Source organism: Octopus bimaculoides, chromosome 26 (assembly GCF_046866305.1).
Source record: "Octopus bimaculoides isolate indiv1 chromosome 26, ASM4686630v1, whole genome shotgun sequence".
NCBI lineage: Eukaryota > Metazoa > Mollusca > Cephalopoda > Octopoda > Octopodidae > Octopus > Octopus bimaculoides.
In genome coordinates this window covers 29,521,250-29,533,749 of record NC_142953.1, presented here as the reverse complement: position 1 = coordinate 29,533,749, position 12,500 = coordinate 29,521,250, and the positions used below count along the sequence as shown (strand labels likewise).

At 41.4% G+C, this 12,500-nt stretch overlaps 1 protein-coding gene across 7 annotated transcripts in view; it reads right to left on the bottom strand.

Moving 5' to 3' along the window:
- Nucleotides 1–12,500, bottom strand: part of LOC106871338 (uncharacterized) — a 377,312-nt gene that overhangs the window by 32,598 nt on the left and 332,214 nt on the right. For all 7 annotated transcript variants that reach the window (XM_052977038.2, XM_089342797.1, XM_089342798.1 and 4 more), the window contains 2 exons: nt 9,048–9,208; nt 1,725–1,803 (listed from right to left, as the gene is read on the bottom strand). In XM_052977038.2, coding sequence (XP_052832998.1) covers nt 1,725–1,803; nt 9,048–9,208 — 240 coding nt within the window. The remainder of the gene's footprint in view (nt 1–1,724; nt 1,804–9,047; nt 9,209–12,500) is intronic.

Here is a 12,500-nt window from a genome sequence, read left to right as displayed (position 1 = left end):
ATGTTGCTCCGGTCAACTCAGTTGGGGGAAAACGAGTAAAAACACTTCATTTCATGTTGCTCCGGTCAACTCAGTTGGGGGAAAACGAGTAAAAACACTTCATTTCATGTTGCTCCGGTCAACTCAGTTGGGGGAAAACGAGTAAAAACACTTCATTTCATGTTGCTCCGGTCAACTCAGTTGGGGGAAAACGAGTAAAAACACTTCATTTCATGTTGCTCCGGTCAACTCAGTTGGGGGAAAACGAGTAAAAACACTTCATTTCATGTTGCTCTGGTCAACTCAGTTGGGGGAAAACGAGTAAGTACCTCCATTTCTAATGGGCCAGCCTCGTCACATCCTGTGTATCCCACTGAAACTCTGTGAGGACCCCATTAAGGGTACGTGTGTCTATGGAACGAGTGCTCAGTTACTTGCAGGCTCTTCCATTCATCGGATCAACCGAATTCTTGTCATCGTAACTGACAGAGTGCCACTGTGTGTGTGTGTGTGTGCGTGCGTGTACGATCATTGTTTAACATTCTCATTCCATGGGTTGAATGGTTTGACAAGACTGTATGCAATGCTTTCCCCCATGTCACTGGCCCTAAGCAGTCTGCAAACCAAGAACCCTTTATTGAGGTGGGTGAAATCTCGGGGGTGCTGGCTAGTGTCAGGTGTTGAGAATGCAAGAGTATGACAGGGGCATAAGTTCAGGTGTCTTACAGCAGAGGAGAGACAGGGCTATCTATGGGTGGCCTTTGGGAAAGTGGGAAACCTCATAAGTCCCAAGGCTTCCATGAAAATTGAAAGAAAGATCTTCAATGAGTACATCCTGCCAGTAATGATTTACGGCAGTGAAACAGGGGCTTTCAACCCTACTATTATGAATGCCCTCATGAATGCTTACCAGAAAATGGAGACAGGGCTGACCCAGGTGGAAGAGGAGAAATAAAGATGGTGATGATGAGGTGTCAGGACGTACCTTCAAGGGTCAAGAGAGTAATGAGGATGGGGACAGAGGAACAGGTAAAGGGGACAGAGGAACAGGTGAAGGGGACAGAGAAACAGGTGAAGGGGACAGAGGAACAGGCGAAGGGGACAGAGAAACAGGCGAAGGGGACAGAGGAACAGGCGAAGGGGACAGAGAAACAGGCGAAGGGGACAGAGGAACAGGCGAAGGGGACAGAGGAACAGGCGAAGGGGACAGAGGAACAGGCGAAGGGGACAGAGGAACAGGCGAAGGGGACAGAGACAGGGCATCAGGTCAGGTATGTTGGTGAGATGAATAACATATGGTTAGAGGGATGACTAGTAGATGATGAAGGGAGTAGCTGACGGGGGTGGGGATATCTGTTTTGTGGGAGGAGAAGGTGAAGGAAATAGGAGTGAGTCAGGGAGGAGGAGAAGGGGGCAGAGATGATAGGTGGTAGTGCAAAATGGTTGGGGGGGACAGCAGAATTGTAATAAAAGCCATATAAATGAGAAACAGGGAGATGATGTGAAGGGTATGTGTGTAGCGGGGGGATAGAGGGGTACTCAGTGGCTGGGTGGACATCTAAAGGTTTCAACACAGTTTCCTTCTAATAAATCTCACAAATGTTTCGCTGACCTGAAACATTTCTATAAAAGACATCCCCGCCCCAGGGTGCCATTCATCATACAGTGGGATTAGAACTCTGGACATGTTAAAAGAGGAGAAACAACAGAAGCAAGGAAGACGTTACAAACAAGAATAGACTTACTTTTTTAATGGTTTACATGCTTGTAATCTGTCCTTTACATCTGAATACATATTTTTAGCAAGACAATTTTCACACACGCCTGCAAAAGAAGAGAAAGAGACATCGTTATAATCATCATCATCATCATTATTGAGTAAAAGAGCAGCACACGCCATCAGAGTGACAAAGTACAAATATATCAAACCCCACTATACCCATCATGACTACGCGTCTGATAAGGGTACACCAGGCACATGCATCACAACCATATGTCTTTGATATGGTGATTTCATATCAAGATTAACAGTACATGACCTCGCAGGTGGGGCCCAGTTAGAATTGTCTTCAGGCTGAGTAGCTCATCTCGCTTAAAAGGTCCCTGAATAAGGGTTGTTTAAGGATGGCGAACGAAACACTGATATTTCCAGAGATGAATTATTCAAACCCCAAAGAATTCATCTCAACACATGGCTATGATGTTCCTCCACAACCTCTGCTCATATCGTCAGCTAATAAGGGATATGCTCAACTGGTTAAGATCAAGCAACTGACAAACAAACCTGTGGTATCATTCGGCAGAATATTTGCTGCAGCCCTTTTTGGGGTTAATTTAATAATCAGGCAACATCGATTTGATGGATTGAGTGAGCTAATACACAACACATACAGTGGATCACTATAAACAAATTATTTGTGCAGGTCGTTTGGCAAAAGCTGAAAAGCTCATATGTCGTCTTTGACAGGAACGTTTATTACTACTACTACTACTACTATTATTATTATTATTATTATTATTATTATTATTATTATTACTACTACTACTACTACAACACAATAAGAAGAGTGTGATGCAATATGTAATAAAATAAAGATTGATTTTGTTTATTGAACTGAAAAATATTTCAACAGCATGTTTGTCTGTCTGTCTGCAGGTTCGAAATGGAACATGAAAAATTCACAGAAATATAGAAATTCAGAATTTCAACTGGATTATTGTTCCTAGACACGAAGACGTCATCGTGTTTTTGCTTGTTCATAATAATGAGTAAAAACAAGGCAAAAGAAAAAAAAAAGAAAAGAAAAGTAAAAAGAACTATGGAAAAAAAAAAGAAAAAAAATTCATGGGCCCAGGCATGACTGAGTGGAAAGAAGCTTGTTTCCCAAACCACATGGAGTTGCAGGTTCAGTCCCACTGCAAAGCACCTTGGGTAAGTGTCTTCTACTATAGCCTAGAGCCGGCCAAAGCCTTCTGAGTGAATTTAGTAGATGGAAACTGAAAGCAGCCCATTGCATATATGTGTGTGTGTGTGTATACACACACACACACATATATAGAAAAGACCAGGAGTGGCTGTGTGGTAAGAAGCTTGCTTCCCAACCACATGGCTCCAAGTTCAGTCCCACTGTGTGGCACCTTGGGCAAGTGTCTTCTGCAATAGCCTTGGACTGTCCAAAGCCTTGTGAGTGGATTTGGTAGACGGAAACTGAAAGAAGCTTATCATATATGTGTGCTATGCACTCAGAAGGCTCTGCTACAAATCAAGCATAGGTGCTCTGCTGGGGAAAAAGAAAAGGAGTTGTCTCTGGACATGGGTAGTTCATGTCTTCTTTGTGTCCCTGAAATCTTGTTCTGTTTAAAGAAGGTGGCATCTTTGTGTTGGTGCAGCTTTGCCAGACAGGATGGTCTGCCTTGAGGCAGATTCTCTATGTTTGGATGCTCTTCCAGTTGCTCACCTTCACCTGTTACCAAGCAACGTAACATTTCCCAATGGCCAAACATGTTCATGCAGAATATTAGAAACGAATGGCACAGCTTGTACAACAGTGACACCCATTCACTTCTACCACACAAGACAACGACAATACACACATCTGCACACTAACGAGTCATTAATTATGAATTTTTCGTTTGTTTGGTTTTGTTCAATTTTTCCATTTGCTATGTTAAATCTGTGAAATATTCATGTTATGCAACGCACTCCCAATATTTTTACACACACACACACACACACACACACATTCTTTTACTTGTTTCAGTCATTTGACTGTGGCCATGCTGGAGCACCGCCTCTAGTTGAAGAAATCAAGACTTAGTCATTGTAAGCTGAACAATTATTCTATTCGTCTATTTTTGCCAAACCATTAAGTTACGGGGATGCAAACACACCGACATTGGTTGTCGAGTGATAGTGGAGGGACAAACACAGACACACACAAAAATATATATATTCATATATACGATGGGCTTCTTCCAGTTTCTGCCTCCCGAATCCACTCACAAAGCTTTGGACAGTCTGAGGCCATAGTAGAAGACGCTTGCCCAAGTTACCATGAAGTGAGACTGAACCTGGGACCATATGGCTGGGAAGCAAGCTTCTTACCACACAGCCACGTCTAATATGTATACATATATATAAATGTATATATTACGAGTGGTGGGCTTCATTTAGTTTCTGTCTACCAAATCCACTAACACGGCATTGCTTAGCCTGGGAATATAGAGGACACGTGCCCAATGTACCGTGCACTGAGACTGAACTCAGACCCATGTAGTTATGAAGCAAACTTTTTAACCACACAGACACACAGACACACATGTCTATACATGTGTGTGTGCTTGCACCTATACACACACACACACACGTATAGACATGCAGTGGAGTAAAATCAGGGCATTGATTTGTGTCCCTAATGAAAAGAAAAGGACAGCACCAACAGAACTGAAATGAGTAATCAAGTGAATATGATGCACTAAAAAGAGCTGATGAAGACACTGCTCCAGCATGGGCACAGTGCAAATGACTGAAACAAGTAAAGGAATCATTTCAAACTCTCTCTCTCTCTCTCTCTCTCTCTCTCTATATATATATGCATAAATACATACACACATACAATGTATATATGTGTGTGTATATATATATATATATATATATAGTCATAGATATACAGGGATTAGCTTGAGTTGCTTCTCCAACATACTGAAAATTTAGAAATAGCAGTCAAAGAACTACTGATTCTAAACTACAAATTTTTTCTCTAATGGATGGTGATATTTTATGGCACACACAGAACAAAAACAAAAGGGAAAAGCAAAGGCAGGTTTGTTTTTGTTTTTGTTTTTCCCTTTTGTTTTTGTTCTGTGTGTGCCATAAAATATCGCCATCCATTAGAGAAAAAATTTGTAGTTTAGAATCAGTAGTTCTTTGACTGCTATTTCTAAATTTTCAGTATGTTGGAGAAGCAACTCAAGCTAATCCCTGTATATCTATGATAATAAATGGTTTTACCGATAAAGGTTTTTTCATACTGAACTACCTGGCTAAATTGTTAATTATTAATTTTATTACTAATTGACGATTCCCTGCACTATATCTATCTATCTATCTATCTATCTATATATATATATATATATATATATATATATATATATATACACACACACACACACATACAATGTATATATATATGTACATGACCGTTGCCAATGCCCTTCGACTGGCTCTTGTGCGGGTGGCACATAAAATGCACCATTTTGAGCGTGGCCATTGCCAGTACCGCCTGACTGGCCTTCGTGCAGGTGACACATAAAAGCACCCACTACACTCTCTGAGTGGTTGGCGTTAGGAAGGGCATCCAGCTGTAGAAACTCTGCCAAATTAGATTGGAGCCTGGTGTAGCCATCTGGTTTCACCAGTCCTCAGTCAAATCGTCCAACCCATGCTAGCATGGAAAGCGGACGTTAAACGATGATGATGATGATGATGATGTATATATATATACATACACATATACAATGTATACACACACACACACATTGGTGTTATCAGTATGCTCACAGCTGAATGTCTGATACAAGAAAAAGATATATACAGTCATAAAACCATATACACTCACAAGACCATTGATAAGACCACAAATTTATATGCATATATGTATGTATATATACATGCATACATATACATGTATATATATACATATATATATATACATACATACACATATACATACATACATATATATATATACATACATACACATATACATACATACATATATATACATATATATATACATTTATACATATATATATATACGTTTATACATATATACACACATACATATATATACACATACATATATATGTACATATACAAATATATATATATATATATATGTACATATATATATATATATATATATATATATATATATATATATATATATATATATATATATATGATACATACACACCCACACATATGAAAGAGGGAGACCTACAGACAGACAGTGAAGGGAGAGAGAGGGGGGAGGGACAGGGGGGAAGAGGGAAGCAGTGAAGTGGTGAGCAATGTGCCAAAACAATCAAGTAAGTCTTTTATTAACAAGTTACCTGGAATGTCTTGAGATGGCTGCAGGGAAGGGAACCAGGAAGGGTGGAGGGAGTTTCTCGAAGGAGGTGATGAGGTGATGTTTGGTCAGCTGATATTTATTTACACTGCTACATCCATACACACACACATATATACACATGTATATATATATACATTTGTATATATATATATATATATATATATATATATATATATATATACATGTATATACATATATATATATGTATGTATATATTTACATACACAATATACACTCATATTCATATACATACACACATACATAGATGATGTATGTCTATGTATATATATGTGTGTGTGTGTATATATATATATATATATACACACGCACAAATATATACACATATTCACATTCGTATATACACATGCACATAGACGTGTATGTATGTATATATATTATATATATATATGGAAAAGAGACAGAGATAAGCATATACATCTGTACAGGCGTACAGACAGACACATATACATAATGCATTGTATAACAGAGACACACACAAACAGACAAACTGTAACAAAAGAACGAATTCAGTTCAAAACAGCCTCAAGGTATTGTAGCTACTACAACACTAACACTGCCTCTACCACCACCACCACCACCACCACCATCCCAGTAGCATATGATTACCCTAGTAGCAGCATCACCACCACTGCTGCTGCTACTACTACCACCACTACTACTGCAGCCTATACCACCACTACTATGTTTGAATAAAAGACAGGATGTCATGGCTGGAGTGACTCTGATCGTAAGTATGATGGATTAGGAGCAACCTGGGGCTAAACAGCAATAAGGAAGGGTACACTAGATAATGTAGTCCAAGATACATTATGCCTGAATGAAAGATGGGATGGTCAGAATTGGAACATCTTCAATCATAGATACAATGCATCAGGACTGACCTGGGGTTAAGCAACAAGGAAGGCCACATTAGATGATGTAGTCCAAGGTATACTATGCCTCAACCAGAGCAGAGATGGTTGTACCTGGAGCATCTTTGATCATAAGTGTGATGGATCAGGATTGACCTGGGGTTAAATAACACGGTAGAGCACATTAGATAATGTAGTCTAAGATACACTATGCCTCAGCAAAAGATGGGATCATCACAAGTGATTTATCAGCACCACCAGTACCGATACTACTACCACTAGTGCTACTACCACCACCACCACCACCACCACAGTGTAATCACTGTTGCCAATACTTTTATCACCACTACTGGCAGACCACCATTACTACCACACTATGCTACGACCTCTACCACAGCATAACTGGTACCATAGCACTGCTATTACAACTACTACCACAACTGTACACAGCTAAGGGACACGGGGGGGGGGGGTACAGGGAGTTTTACATGTTTGGAAAATGTAAATAAGAGGGGAGGGGGACGAGCATAGTTTCTTCTATGGACGGTGGAGGTGGTGGTAGTAGTGGTTGTGGTGATTGTGGTAGTTGTAGTGATGGTGTTGCAGTTGCAGCTGATGATGATGGTGGTGATGATGATGATGCTGGTGATGATAAATCCAAGGTGGAACATGGTCAGACAATGTAAAACAGTTTGGTTTTATTTGCCAAGCAAATATATTGCAATTGTTTGGGGTTTTATTAAACCGACTGTTTGTGTGGTATGGTTGTTGTTGTGGTTGTTGTTGGTGGTGGTGGTGGTGCTGGTGATAGTAGTGTAGGCTACCACTGTGGTGTATCTGACTGTCATTGATGTGGTTGTTATTGCAGTGGTGGGGTGTATGGATGATGTAGAGGTTCCGAGACATAGGAATAATAATGTTATCTACTGTAGGCACAAGGTCTGAAATTTATGGGAGCGGGGATAGAAAATTACATTGACCCTAGTGCTCGACTGGATTATTATATTATCAACCTCGAAAGGATGATAGGCAAAGTAATAATAATAATAATAATAATAATAATAATAATAATAATAAGAGGACTCAGAGAGCACAAACCTCCGTCAAGGCAACACCAATGTCCTCTCAATGATTAGCCAGAGATGATTTTAAAAATGAGAATATCTGAAATAAACTTGACTGCTCTCACAAATGAGAATACTAAAAATGAACCGGATTGCTCTCCAAAATAAAAAAAACAAACAAACAAAAAAAAACCCCAGAAAAATAATCCAGAATGCTTGTCCGGTACCGGATCGATCCTAAAATCTAATCAGTTCATGTCAGTTACGAGTCCAAACATCCCTGAAAGTTTCATCTGAATCCATCCAGTGGTTCTTGAGATATCTTGTCCATGGACAAACAAACAATATAGTGTGGGGAATCACTGGGACTCCCATAGTTATATTAAGAATATAGCATGGAGAGTCACTGAGAGTCCCATAGTTATATTAAGAATATAGCATGGAGAGTCACTGGGACTCCCATAGTTATATTAAGAAATATAGTGTGGGGAGTCATTGGGACTCCCAAGGTTAAATTAAGAATATAGCATGGAGAGTCACTGAAACTCCCATAGTAATATTAAGAATATAGCATGGAGAGTCGCTGGGACTCCCAATGGTTATATTAAGTACATAGCTTGGAGAGCTACCAGGACTCCCAAAGTTAAATTAAGAATATGGCATGGAGAGTTACTGGGACTCCCATGGATATATAAAGAGTATAGCGTGGGGAATCAGCTGGGACTCATGTCGTTATATTAAGAATATTGAATGAGGAGTCACCAGGACTCTCATGGTTATATTAAGAATATAGTATGGGGAGTCACCAGGACTTCCCTGATTATATTAAGAATATAATCAAGGGAGTCACTACACATAGTATATTAAGAATGTAGCATAGAGAGTAACATGTAGACAAAAATGTTAAAAAACACATGTAGGAATATGTAATCCCAGAAAGACAGCATTTGAAAAATCAAAACAAAAACAACACCACATAAATGTAATGGTTAACTTACCATAGGGTCCTTGCCCATAACCTTTATCACATTCTCTGTTGGGCACACAGGCCCTCTGGTCCTCATTTTCAAAGTGGTACCCTTCAAAGCACATACAGTCGGCATCTCGAACGGTACTCCCATGGTGCTGGTATTTCATGAAACGTTGTGTACACACCTTCCTGCAAGAACAAAGAGACCAGGTTGTTAGTGACATCTTATATATCATCATCATCATCATCATCGTTTAACGTCCGCTTTCCATGCTAGCATGGGTTGGACGATTTGACTGAGGACTGGTGAAACCGGATGGCAACACCAGGCTCCAGTCTGATTTGGCAGAGTTTCTACAGCTGGATGCCCTTCCTAACGCCAACCACTCAGAGAGTGTAGTGGGTGCTTTTACGTGTCACCCGCACGAAAACGGCCACGCTCGAAATGGTGTCTTTTATGTGCCACCCGCACAAGCCAGTCCAGGGGCACTGGCAACGATCTCGCTCGAAAATCCTACAGGAGCCAGTCAGGCGGTACTGGCAACGGCCACGCTCAAAATGGTGCATCTCATGTGCCACCCGCACAAGAACCAGTCCAGGGGCACTGGCAACGATCTTACTTGGCTTGCCGGGTCTTCTCACGCACAGCCCATTTCCAAAGGTCTCGGTCCGTAGTCATCGCCTCGGTGAGGCCCAATGTACGAAGGTCTTGCCTCACCACCTCAGCCCAGGTCTTCCTGGGCCTACCTCTTCCACGGGTTCCCTCAACTGTTAGGGTGTGGCACTTTTTCACGCAGCTATCCTCCTCCATTCTCACCACATGTCCATACCAGCGCAATCGTCTCTCTTGCACGCCACAACTGATGCTTCTAATGTTCAGCTTTTCTCTCAAGATACTTACACTCTGACGGGTATTCACATTGACATTACACATCCAACGGAGCATACTGGCTTCATTCCTTGCGAGCTTACGTATGTCCTCAGCAGTTACAGCCCATGTTTCACTGCCATGTAGCATGGTTGTTCGTACGCATGCGTCATACAGTCTGCCTTTTACTCTGAGTGAGAGTCCCTTTGTCGCCAGCAGGGGTAAGAGCTCTCTAAACTTTGCCCAGGCTATTCTTATTCTAGCAGCTACACTTTCAGCGCACCCACCCCCACTACTAACTTGGTCGCCCAGATAGCGGAAGCTATCGACTACCTCTAGTTTTTCACCCTGGAATGAGATAGAAGTTGTTTCCTGTTTGTTTGCAGTCTTTATTGCACCTGAACATCTGCCACAAACAAAAACTAACTTGCTAGTTAACCTGCCTTTGATGTTGCTGCACCTCTTATGTGTCCATAGCTTGCACCGGGTACATCTTATAGAGTTACTACCTACTCCTTTTCTACATACTGAGCAGGGCCATCTACCTGAAGGGGTTTGTGTTTTATCTACCTTCCTACTTATTAGGATTTTGGTTTTAGCTAGGTTGACTCTAAGGCCCTTCAATTCTAGACCTTGCTTCCACACCTGAAACTTCTCCTCTAGTTCTGATAGTGACTCCGCAATTAGGGCAAGGTCATCAGCATAGAGGAGCTCCCAGGGGCAACCTGTCTTGAACTCCTCTGTGATTGCCTGGAGGACTATGGTAAATAATAGGGGGCTGAGGACGGAACCTTGGTGGACCCCTACCTCTACCCGGAATTCATTGCTGTACTCATTTCCAACCCTCACCTTACTGGCCGCATCTCTGTACATGGCTCGCACAGCTCTCACTAGCCATTCTTCTATCCCAAGTTTCCTCATTGACCACCAGATAAGGGATCGGGGGACCCTGTCAAAGGCTTTCTCCATGTCAACGAAAGCCAGGTACAGAGGTTTATCCTTGGCTAGGTATTTCTCTTGCAACTGTCTCACTAGAAATAAGGCATCAGTAGTGCTTTTACCTGGCACGAACCCAAACTGCATCTCATCTAAATTGATTCGCTCCCTAATTAGTTGGGCTATGACCCTCTCTGTAACTTTCATAACCTGATCTAACAGCTTGATGCCTCTGTAATTATTTGTATCTAAAGCGTCCCCTTTACCTTTGTAGCAGTTGACTATGATGCTGCTACACCAGTCATAGGGTATGACTCCTTCGTGTATCACCTGGTTCGTAATACGGGTGACTAGGCTATAGCCAACACTGCCAGATATTTTGAGCATCTCTGCAGTGATTCCTGATGGGCCGGGGGCTTTCCCGGTCTTCATACTCTTAATTGCTTTATCTACCCTGGTACTATCAACTCGGATAGCTGGTCCCTCTATTGGGTCGACATAAGGCAGGCTCTCTTTCTCCCATTCATTCATACATAAAAATACATATAAATACATGCAGATCCTCTCAAGAGATCTTTGTCTTACAAGTTATCTGGTGACTCTGCCAGTGCTGGTGCCACATATAAAGAACATCCAGCCTACACTGTAAATTTGTTGGTATTGTGAAGGGCATCCAGCTGTAAAATCCATGCCAAAACAGTGATGTCTTCTGGCTAGCCAGCTCCTGTCAGACTGTCCAACCCATGCCCGCATGGAAAACAAATGCTAAGTTATGATGATGATGATGATATTTATATCTTTTATTTCTCTGCAGCCATGAAGGGTTTTAGTCAAACGAATTGACCCCACCCCCAATACTTATTTATCTATTTATTCTTCTTTTTTAAAATCTGGTACTTATTCTATCAGTCACTTTTGCTGCATAGCTAAGTTATGAAGACATAAATAAATCGAAACTGGGGAGACAAACACACATACAAACATATATACACACACAACAGGCTTCCACACAGTTTCCATCAACCAAATTCACTTCCAAAGTATTGGTTGGCCTGAGGCTATAACAGAAATATTTACCCAAGGTTCTGTGCAAGAGTAAATGCCAAATCCCATGGTGCAAAGCAAGCCTTTTAGCCACCCAGCCATTGTCTACTCAATACACAAGGTAGAGTATATGATATATATCATCATCATCGTTTAACGTCCGCTTTTCATGCTGGCATGGGTTGGACGGTTTGACTGGGGGCTGGTGAGCCAGAAGGCTGCACCAGGCTCCAATCCGATCTGGCAAAGTTTCTACAGCTGGATGTCCTTCCTAATGCCAACCACTCCGAGAGTGTAGTGGGTGCTTTTACGTGCCACCTACACAGGAGCCAGTCCAGCAGCACTGGCAACACCCTCGCTTGAATGCTGTTTTTCCTGTACCACCGATATATATATATATGTATATATATAACTTGGTGTGGAGCTCAATTCACTTATACTTCAGAATGAAGCGTTGGTCAAGTTCAGAGAGGTAATAAGAAAATGAGATGAGAAAGGGATAAATGGTTATCTTATGAACTTCAGTAGCTTACAGCTGTTTCTGCTTGATGAAGCTCGGGTAATATTTCTCTTCCTCTGCTCTGGACATGCTTCCACAGGAGGTTGCAAATAAACAGCACCACTCGTTTGATG